Source organism: Hemitrygon akajei, chromosome 6, assembly GCF_048418815.1.
Source record: "Hemitrygon akajei chromosome 6, sHemAka1.3, whole genome shotgun sequence".
NCBI classification, from domain to species: Eukaryota; Metazoa; Chordata; class Chondrichthyes; order Myliobatiformes; family Dasyatidae; genus Hemitrygon; species Hemitrygon akajei.
In genome coordinates, this window is record NC_133129.1 from 97,025,843 (window position 1) to 97,046,085 (window position 20,243).

At 45.0% G+C, this 20,243-nt stretch overlaps 2 protein-coding genes across 5 annotated transcripts in view; both read right to left on the reverse strand.

Moving 5' to 3' along the window:
• The window catches only part of LOC140729327 (retinal guanylyl cyclase 2-like), a 76,649-nt gene extending 63,757 nt beyond the window's left edge, over positions 1–12,892 (reverse strand). Inside the window, exons 1-3 of the mRNA XM_073048961.1 lie at positions 12,528–12,892; positions 1,405–2,208; positions 260–561 (exon numbers count right to left, since the gene is read on the reverse strand). Coding sequence (XP_072905062.1) covers positions 260–561; positions 1,405–2,128 — 1,026 coding nt within the window. The 5' untranslated portion in view covers positions 2,129–2,208; positions 12,528–12,892. The remainder of the gene's footprint in view (positions 1–259; positions 562–1,404; positions 2,209–12,527) is intronic.
• A 3,543-nt stretch (positions 12,893–16,435) lies between these two features.
• The window catches only part of cntrob (centrobin, centrosomal BRCA2 interacting protein), a 93,939-nt gene continuing 90,131 nt past the window's right edge, over positions 16,436–20,243 (reverse strand). For all 4 annotated transcript variants that reach the window (XM_073048956.1, XM_073048958.1, XM_073048954.1 and 1 more), the window contains one exon: positions 16,436–18,121. In XM_073048956.1, the coding sequence (XP_072905057.1) occupies positions 17,987–18,121 (135 nt within the window). In that variant the 3' untranslated portion in view covers positions 16,436–17,986. The remainder of the gene's footprint in view (positions 18,122–20,243) is intronic.

Sequence of the window (20,243 nt, forward strand, 5' to 3'; positions counted from 1 at the left end):
CCAGTATAGTGTGTGTGTGTGGATCCAGCATGTCAACTCAATGTTCTGATTTATAAAGGCCAACGTCTTTTTTTGTAGAAGAAGGGCTTCGTTGGGGAGAGGGTGGGGAGGGGAGGGGGTTGTGCTGGGGAGAGGGAGGGGCTGTGCCGGGGAGGCAGAGGGGAGGGAAGGGGCTGTGCTGGGGAGGGGAGGGATAGGGATAGATGGAGTTGGAGGGTGAAGGTGGGGTACCATCAGCTGAATAGTAGGAACCCCTCACCTGCGCTGGCTCTAGTGAGAGCTGGACCTCGCCCCGTTCTACGGCCTCTCCCAGCACCTCAGGGAATTCCTTGCCGTTGGAGTCCATGGTGATGGTGAGCACGGCATCGTAGGACTGGCGCAGCCTGCGGTTGGTGGCCAGCACCATCTGGCTGGTGTTGCGGTAGGGAAGGCTGTAGTAGAGGGTGTCGTAAGGAAGGAAGACGTAGGAACCGTCGTCCATATTTTCCCGCTTCACCTCCTCCAGCAGTAGTTGCTGCTCGCTGCCCCCGAGGAACACTGAGTGCATGCAGAGTATCACCGCTGAAACCCACACAGAATGGGGTTAGCCCACCACCTCACTGCACCACACAGCCCCCAACACATCCCCAACGTGGGTCACAGCGAGTCTGAAAGCACTCAGCAAGATCCCACAGCCAGAGACGTCTTGGTCCCACTACGGGGCCTCAACTGAACAAATGGGGTCAATCTCAGGATATCCATGGAGTTTCTCCCTCCACTTCCTCCTCCTCTGTGCCACTGAGAATCCCCTCGCCCAGCAACTGGCATGGACTGGGCTTTGGCTGAGGGCCTCAAATGTAAGAGGACACTTTAAACTCCATGTGCCCTCACTTCTGGCCCCTGCACCCCTCCCTGTCTCTGTAACTCCCTCTGGCCCCTACACCCCTCCCTGTCTCTGTAACTCCCTCTGGCCCCTACACCCCTCCCGGTCTCTGTAACTCCCTCTGGCCGTTACACCCCTCCCTGTCTCTGTACCGCCTCTGGCTCCTACACCCTTTCCTGTCTCTGCAACTCCCTCTGGCCCCTACACCCCTCCCGGTCTCTGTAACTCCTTCTGGCCCCTACACCCCTCCCTGTCTCTGTACTGCCTCTGGCTCCTACACCCCTCCCTGTCTCTGTAACTCCCTCTGGCCCCTACACCCCTCCCTGTCTCTTTAGCTGCCTCCATTTCTCTCTAGCACTCAAGCCCTCCTAGAACTCTGGCCTCCCTGCACACATCACCCCTGACACCGCCTCGTCCTGTCATGCAAACCCCCCTCTTCCTCCCTCCCAAAGGCTGGGACCAGCCTGCTAGCCATGACATTCACAGAACTCCCTACAGCACCCATCACACATTGGACTTGGATTGGGAACACACATGCCTACCTCTGACTTTGCTGACCTCCTTGATGCGCCTCAGGACACTGGCCGCCCCCGGGGCTCCTGCCCCCATGGTGAGGACCAGGGGCACCGAGAGGCCGCAGCGGCGCAGGGAGGTGGCCAGCTCTCTGCCAGCAGCAGCCCAGCCGCCCTGGCCACCGCTGACCACCACCACCCGGGCCCAGCGGAAGTGCTGCAGGACGGTGTACAGCACTCGGGCAGCCTGGGGCAGGGTCCGTGCAGAGGTGGTGGGAGCAGAGGGGCCCTCCTCCTCCTCTTCCTCTCCTCCTGACCAAGGGCAGGTCCAAGAGAAGAGGGGCTTGTCCCAGGCCTCTGCTAGCAGGCCAGCTGCCCTGCAGTAGCTAGGGCTGAGTGGCCCGATGAAGGCAGAAGCCCGCCGCTCGAGCCGGACGAAGTCAGCCAGGGCCCGAGAGGCCTGGCATTCTTCCTCCAGCAGAATGTAGTCGAACCAATAGCCAGCACCAGAGGAGGGGTCCCGGTTCACCCGCTTCGTGGCCAGCTGGGCCGCTGCCTCGGGCAGAGCCCGGGAAAAGATGGGGTCACAGGCCCAGGGCCCCAGCAGGCCCACCTTGAAGGTGGCGGGCCAGGCCCCTAGTGGCAGGCCGAGGACCAGCAGGAGGGCCAGCTGCCCTCCCCTGGCAGTAAACCACCTGAGGAGGAGGAGGAGGAGGTGGTGGTGGAGGAGGGGGAAGGTGAGTCCAGGGGACATGGCGGTGCTCCAACGATCCTCCCGCCCTTCAGCGGCTCCTTCACATCCCGACGGCAGCCTGGCAGCTCCTTCTGATGGACCTGAAGAGAACAAAGTGAGGAAACTAAACGAGTCATCTGACAGTTGGATCTTGCCGTCCTGGCTTCAGGCAAGACATGACGTGAGATTGAGTGAGGGCGGAAAAAAAGAGTGACCTTCTGTGCCCTGGGGCAGAGTCTGCACTTTATATTACTGCTCTTGCTGAGTGAGGGAGTCCCGCACAGTGGTGGTGGTGGGGGGGAGGGAAGGAGCGCCACGTTTTGGGAGGGGAAGCGAGGAGGGATCAGTGTACAGTGGCGGTGAAGGAGCGATAAGGAAGGAGGGGGCAGTGAGGAGGGAGCATCGCACTGAGAGCAAGGCAGTGAGGAGGGAATGCTGCACTGCGGCAGCGAAAACGAAGTGACACTCTGCAGCAAGGAGGGTGGGAGAACAGTGCTGCAGGAGAGGCGGTGAGAAACGAAGGAAAACAGCAGTAGGGGCAGTGAGGTGGGGGCACTGTAACCAGGGCAGTTACACTGTGGGTGTGCTACATTGTTGGAGGGGCTGTACTGAGAGACAGCCACCCAGAGGGAGTGCCTTATTACAAGGGTTTGGTGAAACAGAGTAGCACTGAAGCTCAGTATTGTGGGTGCGATGAGAAACCAGGCCACTGCCTCACCTTTCTGAAGGATCTCTCAGCACGTGTGTTCAGCATTCTGCTCTAACCTCCCTACATTCTTGACTGTGTGACCAGGCACAGCACAAGCACCAACTACACAGTAGTATGCAAAAGTTTAAGGGACATACAGTGCCTATAAAAAGTATTCACCCACCTCTTGGAAGTTTTCATGTTTTATTGTTTTACAACATTGAATCACAGTGGATTTAATTTGGCTTTTTAACACCAATCAACAGAAGAAGACTCTAATGTGTCAAAGTGAAAACAATCTCTACATACTGATCTAAATTAATTACAAATCTAAAACACAAAGTAATTGATTGCTTAAGTATTCACCCGCCTTTAGTATGAAACACCAAATCATCGCTGGTGCAGTCAAAGTGTTTCAATTGATTGTAGTAAAAATACACCTATATCTGGAAGGTCCAACTGCTGGAGAGTCAGTATCCTGGCAAAAACTACACAATGAAGACAAAAGATCATTCCAAGCAACTCCACGAAAAGGTTATTGAAAAACCCAAGTCAGGAGATGGATACAAGAAAATTTCTAAGTCACTGAATATCCCTTAGAGTACAGTGAAGTCAATCATCAAGAAATGGAAAGAATATGGCACAGCTGTAAATCTGCCTAGAACAGGTCACTGCCTCACCTTTCTGAAGGATCTTTCAGGATGCGTGTTTAGCATGCTGCTCTAACCACTCTACATTTTTTACTGTGTGACTAGCCACAGCACAAGCACCGAAGTAGTGTGCAAAGGTTTAAGGAACATACAGTGCCTATAAAAAGTATTCACCACCCCCTTGGAAGTTTTCACATTTTATAACATTGAATCACAGTGGAATTAATTTGTTTTTTTTTGACACTGATCCACAGAAAAAGACTCTTGTCAAAGTGAAAACAGATCTCTACAAAGTGACCTACATTAATTACAAATATAAAACACAAAATAATTAATTCTGTAAGTATTCACCTGCCTTCAATATGACACACCAAATCATCACTGGTGCAGCCAACTGGATTTAGAAGTCACATAATTAGTTAAATGGAGATCTGTGTTTCAATTGACTGTAGTAAAAATACACCTATATCTGGACAGTCCAACTGCTGGTGAGTCAGTATCTTGGCAAAAACTACACCATGAAGACAAAAGAACACTCCAAGCAAGTCAGGAAATGGATACAAGAAAATTTCCAAGTTACTGAATATCCCTTGGAGTATAGTTAACTCAATCAAAAAATGGAAAGAATATGGCACAGCTCTAAATCTGCCTAGAACAGGTCATCCCCAAAAATTGAGAGACTGTCAAGAAGGGGACTAGTGAGAGAGGCCACCAAGAGATCTATGACAACCCTGGAGGAGTTACAAGCTTCAGTGGCTGAGATGGGGGAGACGGCGCATACAACTGTTACTTGGGTGTTTCATCAGTGGCAGCTTTATAGGAGAGTGGCTAAGAGAAAGCCACTGTTGAAAAAAATCTCACATGAAATCTCAGCTAGATTTTGCCAGAAGACATGTGGGAGACTCTGAAGTCAACTGGAAGAAAGTTCTATAATCTGATGAAACCAAAATTAAGCTTTTTGGCAATTAGGCTAAATGCTATGCTTGGCATAAGCCAAACACCACACCTCATCAAAAACACACCATCCCTACTGTGAACCATCATGTTGTGGGGATGCTTCACTGCAGTAGGCCCTGGAAGGCTTGTGAAGGTTGAAGGTATAATGAATGCAGCAAAATACAGGGAAATCCTGGAAGAAAACCTGATACAGACTGCAATTTGGGAGAAGATGTGTTTTCCAGCAAGAAAATGACCCCAAGCATAAAGCCAAAGCTACACAGGAATGGCTTAAAAACAACAAAGTTAATATCCTGGAGTGGCGAAGTCAGAGTCCAGACCTCAATTCAATCGATATTTTGTGACTGGACTTGAAAAGGGCTGTTCACTCATAATCCACAAACAATCTGACAGAGGTTGAGCTGTTTTGTAAAGAAGAATGGGGAAAAATTGCAGTGCCTAGATGTGCAAAGCCAGCAGAGACCTATCCACACAGACTCAAGGCTGTAATTACTGCCAAAGGTGCATCTACTAAATACTGACTTGAAGGGGGTGAATACATATACAATTATTTTGTTATATAATTGCAATTAATTTTGATACGAGTCTTTTTTCTGTTGATCAGTGTCAAAAAAGCCAAATTAAATCCACTATGATTTAATGTGTAAAACAGTAAAACTTGAAACTTCCAAGGTGGGGGGGGGGGGGGTGAATACTTTTTATAGGCACTGTATATATACCGTAGATTCCGGACTACAGAGCGCACCTGATTTTTAGCCGCTGGCACTAATTTTAGAAATAAAATCATTTTTTTAAATGTAAAGGCCGCACCGGATTTTAGGCCGCACCGGATTTTCGGCCGCAGGTGTCCCACGTTGTAATATGAGATATTTACACAGAAAGATATTACACGTGAGGATTTTTTTAACTTTTAATTAAATCCATATGGTAACAAAAACAAATACATATTGCAAATGCTTTTTTTCGAACCGTGCCCGTACGCGGCTACTTTTAAATATACGTTGCGTATACTTCTTTACTGAACAACATTCCAATATCTCCTAACGACTGGTAAAAAATATATATACTGCAGCCTACCAGGAAAAGTTATTGATACCTTTAACTTAAAAGCAGAGTTCGCTCGGATCCAAAGCCGCTCGCGGAATCCGCTCCCCCCCTCCTTTCCGTTTCATCGCAAACGGCATTTAAAAGCAGATTTCGCTCGGATCCAAAGCCGCTCGCGGAATCCGCTCCCCCCCTCCTTTCCGTTTCATCGCAAACGGCATTTAAAAGCAGATTTCGCTCAGACCCAAAGCCGCTCCGCCGCTCGACCCCCTCCTTTCCGTTTCATCGCAAACGGCATTTTCCCACAAGACGCCGCGAAACCGGGTGTGTCGTCATAGCATCCCGCGATGTAGTACAGAAAACAAATATAGTTTAAACTAAGAGGGTAGGTAGCACAATGCTTCGAGTGTTTTCCATGTTGATGAGGGTGAGTACAAATGACTGATTTACAATAATTTAATTGTGAAAGTGCGCTTGATTTATCGTACAATTTCATTGGACCTCTGTGAACTACTCATCAATTTTATTGGTCTACTGTTACGAGGCAAAATGTTTACGAGGCGGCATGAAAAAAAAATGCATTAGCCGCTCCGGATTATTGGCCGCAAAGTTCAAAGCTGTTCAAAATGTGGGAAAAAAGTAGCGGCTTAAAATCCGGAATCTACGGTAGTTAAGATGCCCAAGACTTTTGCATAGTACTGTATGTTGGTTAAAAAAGGAAGGTAGTTGGGAAACAAAATTAAGAGTACTTTGCTTTGTATTAGCTCAGTAGTACTGTGCTATTTGGTAACTGGTACAACATAATAGACAATATTGTGCAAAAGTCTTAGATACCCTAGATATATCACTTTTGCACAGCATTGTAAATTCACTGATAACACAACTGATTTTGAAAACCATAGGAGTGACTTGAAGAGCTGCCAATTTCAGTCCTGTAGGCACTGAATATTCCCAGAAAAATTCCAGCTGAACTCCCAGGACAAATGGAAGGTCCCATTGCTCACAAGATCAACATGAACATCTGGCAACACCCTTCCATTAATGGAGACAAATTGCTGACATAAACTACTTAACTTGCCAAAAATTCTTTAACTGTAGCTATAATTATAAGTGCTTTGATATTTTTATGCTTTACAACTTTTAAACAAAGAATCCCAGATGGTGACAAAAGAAAGCATACAGCAGTGAGATAGGTTCCTGGTTGAGTGGTGTTGTAACTGCAACCTTATACTCAATATCACTAAGACCAAGGAACCGATTGTGGACCAGGAAGAGAAAGTCAACGGAACACGCACCAGCCCTCTTGGAGGGGTCAGCCGTGGAAAGACCAAGCAGTTTCAAGTTCCTGGTGTCAATATCTCTGAAAATCTACCCTGGGCCCAACATACTGATAAATGCACACCAGCAGCTGTATTTCATTAAGAACTAGGAGATTTGGTATGTTACCAAAGACACTTGGTAACTTTCTACAGATGTACGATGGAAAGCATTCCAACTGGTTGTGTCACTGTCTGGTGTGAAGGTTTGGGAAATGCTGTAGACGGTTGTAATCTCAGCCAGCTCCATCATGGACACTAGCTTCCCCATCATTGAGGACATCTTCAAAAGGAGATGCCTTAAGAAGGTGGCATCATCATTAAGGACCCCCACCAACCAGGACATGCCCTCTTCTCATAGCTACCTTGCCTGCCCGTTGGTGCTCCTCCCTATTTCTTTCTTCCACAGCCTTCTGTCCTCTCCTATCAGACTCCCCCTTCTCCAGCCCTGTATTTTTCTCCAATCAACTCCCAGCTCTTTACTTCATTCCCCCCCCCTCCAGTTTCACCTATCACCTTGTGTTTCTCTCTCCCTTCCCTCCACCTTTTAATCTACTCTTTTTTTTTTCTCCTTTCCTGCCGAAGGGTTCCGGCCCAAAACATCAACTACACTTTTTTCCATAGGTGCTGCCTAGCCTGTTGAGTTCCTCCAACATTTTGTGTGTGTTGCTTGGATTTCCAGCATCTGCAGATTTTCTCTTGCTTGAGATTGAGAAGAGGGCATGTCCATTGGAGTAGTAGCAATGGAACAGAGCAGTTGGAAATGGAAATTCTGGAACAAGGGAAAGACATGGAGGGGAACAGAGGCCAAGATATTACCAGCACCCTTACTCCTTCATTGAGGACCTCATTTCCTGACTAATAACTCCGATTGGTGACAGGAACCTGGGACCAGTGCTGAAAAACAACGAGTGACAGGGTGATCTTAGTCCAAAGGTGGGACACTCTTCTGTTTCTAAAACCATGAGAGTGACTTGAAGAGCAGTCAATTTCAGTCCTGAGGGCACTGTTGGATATTCCCAGAAACATTCCAACTGCACTCCCAGGGCAACTGGAAACCCCCATTGCCCACAAGATCAACACAAACTTACTAAAACAACCTTCCGATAACGGAGACAAATTGCTAAGATAAACTACTTATCTTGTCCAAAATTCTTGAACTGTAGTCAAGTGATTTTTTTAAATAATTCTACATGCTTTGTCCTTTTTGTGTTTTATAACTTTTAAACAAAGGTTTTAAACTTTTATTTTTTAAATAAAATGCAATGAGTATATCTGAAAGTCAGATACATTCTCTATTATTGACAGCCAACTAGCTGGAGGTCATGAGTTAGTCAGGGGTCAAAGTTGATTTGGCCTTTATGGAGGGGGCTTATATTGCATTGCCTCCCACTGTGTGTCAGTCACACTGCAGAAGGTCCTGTTAATGGCTAAGGGTTCCTTGTTACAGGTGGACTTGGTTCTATTTTGCTGCTTTGCATTCAGCCCATCGTCCTCTACCATTCTATTATGGCTGATTTATTAACCTTCTCAACCCCATTCTCTTGCCTTCTCTCTGTAACCTTTGATGTCCTTGCTAATCAAGAAATGATCAACCTCTGCTTTAAATATACCCAATGACGGTCTCCACAGCCATCTGCGGCAATGGATTCCACAGGTTCACCACCCTTTGTCTAAAGAAGCTCCTTATCTCTGTGCTCAAGGATGATCCACGTGCCCTCGTAGACCTAGACTCTCCCCTATTTGAAACATCCTCTACATGTCCATTCTATCTAGGCCTTTCAATATTTGGTAGGTTTCATTGAGACCCCCCCCCCCCTCATTTTTCTAAACTCCAGCATGTACAGGCCCAGAGCCATCAAAAGGCCCTCATTTCCAGGATCATTCTTATAAACCACCTCTGGACCCTCTCCAATGCCAGCACATCCTTTCATAGATCAGTGGCCAAAGACTGCTCACAATACTTCAAACATGGGCTGGCCAATGCCTTATAAAGCGTCAGCATTACACCCTTGCTTCTTATATTCCAGTGCTTACAAAATTTAAATGTATTTGGCTAAGGTATATGTAAACTTCTGACTTCAACTGTATACTGTATATATTTTTAAAATATACACACACACACATTTCTGTGTCTAATTCTTGGGCATACATACAACTAGGATGCCTAAATCTTTTGCCCAGTACTCTATTTGTCAATGTGGAGCAGAGAGCAAGTTTGTAAATCTGGCGGGAGCAAAGGATGTTGGGAATGGCAAGGATGGAACACCATGGGAGGGGTGTGGGACAGGAGGCAGAGGAGTGCCAGGATGAGGGGCGGAGTGTTGGTGTGGGTCCAGACACACCCAGCCCTGAGACCCCAGGCAAGGTCATTTGATTCCAAACAATTGTTTTACTGATCATTACAGAATGTTTCTCTGGTGTTTTTCTCTCCCTGCCCCCTTCTCACTCTCGGTTCTCAATAGAGACTCATATCAGAATCAGGTTTATCATCACTCACATATGTCATGAATTTGTTTTTTTTAAATAAGAGAATGGTGTGAAAAACATAAAACCATCTAGTGAGTGGCAGTACTGTGGGTGAAAATGCCTTGTTAATGAGAGATGTCAGAGAATAGCCAGACTGGTTCAAGCTGACGGGAAGGTGACAGTAACCCAATTAACCATGCATAGAGTCATAGAACACTACAGCACAGAAACAGGCCGAACCAAATCTGCCTGGTCCCATCAACTTGCACCTCTCATCCATGTACCTGTCTAAATTTCCCTTAAATGTTGAAATTGACCAAGAATTCACCACTTGCATTGGCAACTTGTTCCATGTTCTCACCACCTTCTGAGAGAAGTAATTCCCCCTCATGTTCTGCATCACTATAACTCAGATCCCTTGTAAATTTACTCTGCACTCTTTCAATCTTATTTAATTGTATTCATCGTGCTGTGCTGCACGAGATTGCCATTCCCAAGGCTCCCCAGAAGCTAATTTTTAAAAAAATGTATTATTTCTGTTTTTACACTATTTTAATCTATTCAATTTTCATATATATTTACTGTAATTGATTGATTTTCTTTCTTTTTATATTATCACGTATTGCATTGTACTGCTGCTAGGTTAACAAATGTCACGACACTTGCCAGTGATGATAAATCTGATTCTGATTCAGGTCTTTCCTGTACGTGACCAAAACTGGACACAATACTCCAAATTCAGCCTCACCAATGTCTTACACAATTTTAACATAACACCCCAACTCCTGTTCTCAGTATTTCGATCTATGAAGGCCCATGTGTCAAAAGCTTTCTTTATGACCCCATCTACCTGTGACACCATTTTCAAGGAATTGTGGATTCCGCACTCCTCAGTGTGTGTAAAACTGTGTAAAACCTACCCTGCTTGGTCCCCCCCCCCCCCCAAAGTGCAACACCTCAGACCAGCAGTGTGCAATAAAGCATCTCTGAATGCACAACATGTTAAATCTTGAAGTGGGTGGGCTCCAGTAGTAGAAGACCACAGAAATACTTTATACACAGAAATACTAGGAGGTACTAAATCTACCACTTCCATCGGAAGCTCTTACACACCTTCAGATACCCGTTAAATATTTCAACCTACAGTATAACTTCCATTTGTAGTCTCACCCAACTTGAAAGCAACAAGCTTGCAAGCATCTATACCCATTTACAATTTTATATCTCTCTAATATTTCAGAGTCACAGAAAATTACAGCATAGAAACAGGCCCTTTGGCCCATCCAGTCTGTACTCTTTATTCTTGTGCTCCAGGGAATAAAATCCTAACTTTCCAACCTTTCCTATCACTCAGGTCCTCAAGTCCCAGCAATATCCTTGTAAATTTTTTCTGCACTTATTGATATATTTCCAGTAGGTAGGTGACCAGCCAGTCATACAGCACAAAAGCATGCCATTCAGCCCAATTACTGCATGCCAATCACAATGCTGATACAAATCAGTCCCATTTGCCAGTATTTAACTTAAGTCCCTCTAAACCTTTCTTGTCCATGTACTATTCAAGGGGTTTTAATGTACATGCCTCAACCATTTCCTCATTCCATAGAAAAATACAGCACAGAAACAGGCCCTTTGGCCCATCTCGTCGAACCATTTTAACTGGCTCCTCCCGTAGACCTACACCTGGACCACAGCCTTCAATACCCCTACCATCCATGTAGCTATCCAAACTGCTCTTCAACATTGAAATCGAGCTTGCATGCAGCACTTGTGCTGCACCTTGTTCCACACTCTCACGACCCTCTGAGTGAAGAAGTTCCTCTTCATGTTCTCTTTAACCCATGACCTCTAGTTGTAGTCTCACCTGACCTCACTGAAAAAAGCCCACTTGCATTTGCCCTATCTATACGCCTCATAATTTTGAGCACCTCTATCAAATCTCCTCTCAGTCTTCTATGTTCCAAGGAATAACGTCCTTATTTAACTTTTCCTTTAATTCAGGTCCGCCAGACCTGGCAGCATCCTTTTAAATTTTCTCTGTAGCCTTTCAACCTCATTCACATCTTTCTTGTAGGTAGGTGACCAAAACTGCATACAGTACTCCAAATTAGGCCTCAACAATGCCATATACAACTTCAACACAACCCAATGACCACCTTCCAGTGAAAAAGTTGCTCCTTTGTTTCCTATTAAATCTCTTCTCCACCCCCCCACCACCCGCACCTTGAAGCTATTGCTTCTGGAGAGAAAGACTGTGCATATTCACTTACGTATGTGATTTTATACACCTTGATCAGACCACCTTTGCCTCCTACACTTCAATGAAAATGTCTCAACCTCTTTCTATAATTCAGTCTTTCAATACTGTCAGAATTCAGAGGGTGAGGCAGCATCCATGGAAAGGAATAAACAGTTGCTATTTTGGGCCATGACCCTTCATCAGGATCAGATAAATCTCCTCTGCACTCAATTCCTATTGCAAGGTGACTAAAACTGAACTCATTATTCTAACTGCAATGTTACAGGAGGGTTTGGGGATTTGGAGTCTGATGTTCTTGTTGGAATTTTTACGTGTGGGTGATCTGTTAGTTTTTGTGCGAGGGATAGGTTGGGGTTGTGGGGTTTACACGTTTTGTTTCTTTTTCTATTTTGTGTGGAGGGCAGTTGATTTCTTTTCTTTCAACGACTTCCATAGTTTTTCGTATTTCATTGCTATCTGGAGAAGACAAATCTCAGAGTTGTATTCTGCGTACATACTTTGATAATAAAATTAACCTTTGAACATCTGAAAATTGCTTGTCAATGCCCTGACAATTAAAATACCCATCATACGTAACATAGCTCTGGATTCCTTTCGCCATAATACATAAATAATTCTAGATTCATTTTACAGCCATTCATTAGCATTGTTCACAGCAGAAAGATTGACTATGTTTATCTTTGTGCACAAATTTATGTTGTTTAAGTTTCATCTTACACACAATTTGATAGTTTGTGGTCAATTTTGCAAATAGCTGTACAACATGTGTGAGCAAATTCACCCTTGTCATTGACAGCAAAGCCCAACTGTGCTTCATATTCCTGTAAAGAGCCATGCACAGTCCATAACCAACATCATGGTTAATCTTATGAGGTTCTGTGGGTAGGACAAATCTCCACCAGAATCTCAGTGATATGAAATACAAGAACGAAGAAGAGATTTTCCTTGTATACTTTGACGTGGCTAATTTTACACACAGTTTTTGCGTCAAAACAAAACATCATGTGCAAATTCACATCACCAAGAAGAAACTCACCTGTGAAACGCAGGGAGTACAGCAGGAGTCTCTGGTCAAATCCAGCCCGAAGGTTAACCTGACAGGGAAAAAAAAAGTGGACAAAGAGGGAGGGAGAAAGAAAGAGAGAGAGAGAGAGAGAGAGAGAGAGAGAGAGAGAGCGCGCGAGCGAGAGAGGGAGGTGGAGAGAGTGCTCCTTTAATGAATTCTAGGGTCTTAGGATAAGTGAGGAAAGGGTTTGGAGGAGAGGTTGAGACATTCAGTTGTGGGGGGGGGGGGGGCCAGAGGGTGTAGCAGGGACCAGAGCAAGAGGCAGAAAAGGATGGAAAGAGAGGGGGAGAGACAGAAAGGGACAGAGACAGAGACAGCAGGCTTAGATGAGTTAGGTGTAGATCACCACTGCTTTGGCTCTCTCTCGTCTTACTCTAATCCTTTTTCTTTACCACTATTTTGATTTTAAGCAGCTTACAGGAGATATTGCAATCGTCTCGGGCAGAAATGATGGGGGATGGATGAGCGAGAAACTGGTTCAACACTGCATGCCGATTAAGAGAGTCTTTTTACACAGTTCACAGCTCAGGTTGAGGCACCTTTGTTGGGAAGGCAGAATACGTGGGTGGAAGAGACTCACAGCTCCAGAGACCCGGGTTTAATCTCAAACCTCCTCTCCTTCGCCCTCGCCATCTCCATCCCCTCCTCTGTCTGTGTGTGGAGTTTGCACCTTCTCCCTGTAACCATATGGGTTTCCTGCATGCTCCAGTTCCCTCCCACACTCTAGCAACATAGTGGGTCAAATGGCCACTATAAGTTGCCCCTATAGTGTGTGGGTAAAGGGTAGAATCTGGGAATATGGGGAGAATGAACGACAGGAAAACCTGGGCCTACCCTGTGAGCTGGCAGAAGCACAACGAACCAAGTGACCTCATATGGAAAAACAGACTATTCCATATTCCCAGCTGTCAGCTTACATCCCTGCAGGGCCACTCTGTTTCAGCATTTCAACCCAAAACACTGACAATTCTACATACCACCACCTGCCTCTGCCCCCACTCCGACCCAGACAGATGCTGTTTGACCTGCAGAGTTCCTCCAGCAGTTTGCCCCGTTAATTATTTGAGTGAGCTGCTGAGTAATTAGGGAAAGACGTTCTGCGTTCACAACCTCTCTGGGTTGCAACTCTCAAATCACCTGCTGGTCTCAGGGTGAAAACCCACATCCCAGAACTTCTGCTAGAGTCTCGCCTGCCTTTGTGATCTCATCCTCATCATCTGTTTTCCAAAGAGAAATTGGTTCTTTCTCCTTACCATGATTGGGCTCCAGTAATCTTACTTACGCATCTCCATTAAACCTTTGTTCCAATGAAAAGGACACAGTGAAACATCTTCCCCACCCCACCCTTACACCATCCAGTTGAAGCGGCCATGTACATGGTGTAATACAGCATCGAAACAGGCCCTTTGGCCCAACTCGTTCATGCTGTTCATGGCGCACACTAAGTTCGTCCCACTGGCCCATATCTTTCCAATCCATGTACTTAAATTCTAAATATCTTTTTAAATGTTGTTACTATGCCTGCCTCAGCCACTTCCTCTGGCTGCTCAATTCCAAGAGCATTGCCAGAAGAGGGCTGAGAATAGCACAGAAGCCACATAATATGGAAATAACAATTCTTTGATTATGTCCTGCACATCATAGAGTCTTACAGCACAGAAACAGGCCCTTTGGCCCAACTCATCAGTACTGACCAGATTGCCCACCTAAGCTAGTCCTACTTGCTCCATATCCATCTAAAGCAGGGCTTCCCAACCTTTTTTGTGCCATGGACAAATACCATTGAGATCTGTGGACCTCAGATTGGGAAACCCTACTCTAAACCTCTCCTATCCATATTTACTTACTGCCTGTTATGCCGCTGGCATTTCAGACAGCAATGAAGGCCTTCCATCCTCTGTCTGCCTATATTGTCACAGTATAAATGTAGAAGGATTCTTCATTGCTGTTTCTGTAACAAACTTGTTTTTATCAGTCAGGGTTGTTAGCCCTGAGCTGAACCCCCGAACCTGGAGGATCAGTGAACCACTCTTAGTCTGGCCTCTACCCTTTGATCTGCTTGGCATGGATGACCCTACCAAGAGCCAAAGCACAAGACCCTGACTCCAGCCAACATAACTTACCAGGTCATTGAGGCACCCAAGCCTCCAAACCCAACGACAAGGTTGAGCTCCTCTTGGAGGTTTCTTATCCATGTACCTGTTCAAATGCCTTTCAAACGTTGCTAATGTACCTTTCTCAACTACGTCCTCTTGGAGCTTATTCCATTTACTCTTCACCCTGTGTGTGAAGAAGGTCCCTTTTAAATCTCTATTCTCTCACCTTAAACCTAAGCCCTCTTGTTTTTTGGTTCCCCTTCCCTGGGGGAGAAAAAAAAAAAGAGGACAGTGTGCATTCATTCTATCACCCTTGGGGCAGCACGGTAGCATAGTGGTTAGCACAATCCTTTAGAGTATCGACTGTAAGATTGGAACTCAATTCCCACTGCCACCTTTAAGGAGTTTGTATGAGGCTGCCAGCCACCCTCTCCAGGTTCAGTCCGTCAATGGAAGTGGTTGGTTCTGCGACACTCTGTGGAGAGGGAAGGGCACAACAAGGCACAGAAGAAGTCATGGTCATCGACTGCAACCAAGGAAGATCCCAGCTGTGATGAACTGGAACTGGCCTTCTGAGATCGAGAGAATGGAACTGCCCCAGTGCAACACTTTTCCATTTTAATCTCTCCTGCATGGATCCTTTTGGGCGGATCACATCCATCATCACCAGATACAATGGACAATCAATCACTACAATGCCAGCAACCCAGGTTCAATTCCGCCAGTGTCTGTAAGGAGTTTGTACGCTCTCCCCGTGACTGTGTGGGTTTCCTTTGGGTTCTCCAGTTTCTTCCCACATTCCAAAGATGTAAGGGTTAGTAGGTTAATTGGTCACATGGGCGAAGACTCATTGGCCCCAAAGGACCTGTTATTGTGCTGTATCTCTAAAGAAATGTTATGCTCTCGACAATTCGATAATACTTTGGATAAAGTGCAGAATCACAAAACTGCACTTAGAGGAGGGATGATGGCGCCTAATGGCGACTCTTTTGCTTGCATCTTCGGAAACAGCTCAATTTCCATCTTTAATATCTTTATTTTTCCCTTTCAGGGTTGTTCTGAAGACCCTGACCTGGAGTTACACGCAGGCTTCGGTTCTTTGTGGGAATGGGACCCGTTCTTGGGATTCCACGACTGGCCGCTATTCAACATGCCAAGGGTTTGGTCTGAGAATCTTGATCGTATTCGGAAGCCTAAGATCTCAGGGCTCTGGAGACCGGCGGATCGAGGGTTGGTGTCACAGCAGGAGACTGGAAAATCTTTCACTGCGGGCCTGAATACCTGAGGTCTTTGCGATCTTCTGACAAAGAGCATGAAAAAAGCGATGATACGGACTTTTAAACCAGCAAATTGTTGTTACGTCTCCCACTCACTGTGAAAATGGGGGACCCTTGCTAGGGAGAGAGAGAACCTGTGGGCTGTCCAATTTCGGATAAAATGAGAAGCTTTTGAGGTAACTTTTGTCTGTGTCTTTGCTATTGCTTAGCACACGCTTGGGCTCAGTGATGGTACTGATGCTTGCTTTTTTTTGCCGGTGGGGGGAGGGGAGATCATTGCTAGCCGACGCTTAGGTGCAGGGGGGGGAAGCTGGGGGGACTTTGGGGTTCTCACATTTAACTGTTGTTCATTCTTTGGGGCACTTCTCTGTTTTCGTGGATGTTTGTGAAGAAAAAGTATCTTCGGATGTATATTGTATACATTTCTCTGACATTAAATTTGAACCTCTGAACTATTTCACATACTGGGGATACAAAATATGCAAGGCAAAAGGATGTTCTTAAAAATAGCTCTATAAAGTTTATTATATAAAAATCAATATTAAAATAAGGCACTTAAGATTATTTACAAAAATAAACATACACACGCGCGCACAAACTCACACACACACAAATATAGGGAAGCAAATGACAGCATGCAGACAAAAATCACCTGCGATGTAGGAGATTAAGTTCAGCTGTCACACAAAGCCTCTGGAAAGTACATATTAGTGCTAAGAGTTAAATAGTATAGGACGTTTGAAAGGATTTATCATCCTGGAAGTACTTGAAGGGGGGCAAGGGTAACATGCTCGCATAAAAAAGAACCAAATTTCTTTTGAACTGCCCTGAACACATGAAATCCTTTTCAGCTGGATGAAATGGAAACCATGGAGGGTGACCTCTGCAAGCTGCTGGCCGTGAGCAAAAGCAAGAGGAGGACTGTGTGAACCCCCAGTACGATGTATTCCGGTCAGATTTATTCAGTCAGACTCAGGTGGGACGCACACTGGGGTTACAATGTCCAGCACAGGGTCAGGGTAAGATGTTCAAGGGAACACTAAATGAAATACTCACTCTCGTGAGTATGGACAGGATGCCCATGCAAACATAAGGTATCACAGCCAGAATCTTTATCAGGAGATTCATATGCCTCCTCAAAAAACTTTAGCCCTGCACACTTCTTGGAATGAAAGTTCCTTTAGGGTCACCATAATTAAGGATTTTGGGAAACTGACTTGGAGCAAACAAGCTTTCTGCTGCCTACGGCAATTAACGTTTGGGACATAACCTCTTGACCACACAAAACCTGATTGTTCAGTAAATGATATGACTATAAATGTAAGTTTCCTGCCATCTAAGACAATGGGTGTTTGGGCCATTACCTCTTGACCATGCACACAAAAATAGACACACAGCACGCAGACATGGGGAAAGAATAAATCAGTGATAAAGAAACAATGGCCAGAAGAACAAGAATTTAGTCATGGGCATCTCCAAATGCCAATTGTTTAGTAAATGATACAGAAGCAAATCTAGATTTTAACCCAAAGCATTAAAGTGATATAAATGCCCAAAACAAACTGCCAGTATGTCAAGAGGTAAACAGGAGATTCATGCTCTGGTGGTATTATTGGTATATTAACTCTCCACAGACAGTTATGAGAAAGTTGAGGAGCTAAAATGAGGACGTGAATCAAAGGGTAGGCGAAATTGATGGAACCTGTCACCAGTGAGATGGAACAAGCTTTGAAGAGAGGGTGAACACAGTGAACAAAGATTGTCACTCCTAACCTACACAATGCTCAAAATTCAACTCCAATATGCTGGACAGATTAGCACCTCTCAAACTTTCAGCCCCTGCTGTTTAAAAAACAATTAGGTTCTCCACGGACTGAGTGGAATCTAATTCAAGCTCCCTCTACAACCGATCAAATCGCCTCCGACCATGCCAGAGGCAATGCCGATCAGGTTTGCAGGGTTACGGCTGGTGTGGAGATGCAATGCAGCCCTACCATACAACCAACCGCTCACAGTTCAGTGTCAGGGAATAGCAACACCTCGCAGGTCCGTTTGCCTATCTCCAGATTGCTGCCTTGGCTCCCCGGCTGCCTCCTCCCTGGGAGGGCAGCGCACCTCTCCTCTTGTCTTTACTAGAGCTGGGGCGATTCTCCGGCCTGTTGCTGGTGACGCGCTTCTGGCTTGGCAGACTCTGAGGAGAGAGGAGAGGAGAGGTCAGCAGGCAGATAGTAACCCCTCCACAAGTACCGCCTTCAAAACGGAAATGCTTTTGACTATCCACATCAGTATTCACTCACAATCTGGCTAAAGCCATGGTCTATGAGAACTCATCAAAGATCTTGAAATTGGGCTAAAGTTGTTGTCTTGAAACTAAGATTATTTTGTGTTTGTTTTGAATTCTAAGCAAAATATGTAAATTAAAGTGTGTTTATTTATATATAAAAAAAAGATGTAGCTCTTTCTAGAATATAAAAGCAAGGATGTGAGGCTGAGGCTCTATAAGACATTGTTCAGACCGCACTTAGAATATTGGGTGCAGTTTTGAGCCCCTCATCTCAGAAAGGCTGTGTTGACATTGGAGAGGGTCCAGAGAAGATTCATGAGAATGATCCTGGAATGCAAGGGTTAATGTATGAAGTGCATTTAATGGCTCTGGACCTGCATTCACTGGAACTTAGAAGAATGAGAGGGGATTTCATTGAAACCTACCGAATATTGAAAGGCCTAAGTAGAGTGGATATGGCATGCACAGACTCGGAATAGGACGTCTCCTTAGAACAGAGATGAGGAGGAATTTCTTTAGTCAGCAGGTGATGGAATCCATTGCCACAGACAGGCCAAGTCATTGGGTATATTTAAAGCAGAGTTTGATAGGTTCTTGGTTTGTCAGGACATCAAAGGTCTTGGGGCTGCGAGGATTAATAAATCAGCCATTATGGAATTGTGGAGCAGACTCAATGGCTAGAATAGCCTAATTCTACTCCAATGTATTATGGTCTTATAGATTTGCCTGGTGGTCTTACAAAAGGTAACATTCAGTGGGCTTGGAATCAGCTGGGTGAAGACTGAAGATTTTTTTATGAAAGGATTAAAGAGCTAATCTCAGCAACAGTGATAGATGGTCTGACAGTACCTGAACAAGAGATTTCTTCACTTTGGTCATTTTTCTTCTGTTGGTGAGAGTTTCCAACATCTTCTGCCTCTATTTGAGATTTCCAGCTTTTGTTGATTCTCATTTAAAGGGCTCATCAGCTCGTGTGGCGGGGAGGAGAACATGCCTTCCCTGTGCTCTCAGGGGTTTTGTTTTGTAACTCACTAAAACTGCCCCTACAGTTTCATGGATTACGTGATTCAGGAATGGACATGGGGATATATGTCCCCATTCAGGACATGTATTAGAAGTGCTGCAAACGCAGTGCCTCTAGCATTGTCAAAAATCCCTCCCATTCTTCCCACAATCTCTGTGACCTCCTATCATTAGGTTGAAGGTACCACAGCATAAAAACCAGAACTGTCAGACTGGGTAACAGCTTCTTCCACTTGGCAGTCAAGACTTCTTTTTTTTCTTTTCAAATCTTATTATTATTATTATTATTATTATTATTATCCAAAATACAAGAGTACATCAAAGTAAGTAACACTTACAATGTCTCAAAAGAGAAAAAAAAACAATACTAAGGATTGAAAATTATGGTGACACAAAAAAAAGAGAAAAAAACCCCCTACTAAAGCAAGAAAAAAGTGAGGAAAAAAAAGACCCATTAGGTGTTCAACCCGGGAGCCATGCATCATACAAGACTTCTTAACACCCAGCTGTCCCCTAAAACTCACGCCTGACCATCTATCACTGTTGCTGAGACTAGCTCTTTAATCTCTGAACATACACGTACACCCTATCTGAATGCATTCCACTCCCCACCCCTCTCGCCAACTCACTGACACACTCTTATCCTGCACTGGTCACTTTTCATCTTTTATTGCTGCTGTTTCATATATTTATACAGCTGCTTGTTTTATTATAATAGTGTCAGTAACTTTATCCTGTCTTACATAAACACATACCTCTCACTTTATGTCAACCTGTCAATTTTCAGGCCATGTCACTCAGGGACTTGTGCTAATATTATTTTGTGACTGTATGTGCTGGAACATTACTATATTCAAAGTTCAAAGTACATTTATTATCAAAGTATGTATGCAGTATACAACCCTGAGATTTGTCTTCACACAGTCAGGAAACAAAGAAAACTCTGGAACCCGTTCAAAGTAAAACATAAAATACCCTGCTCCCACACGCAAAAAAAAGAGCAAGA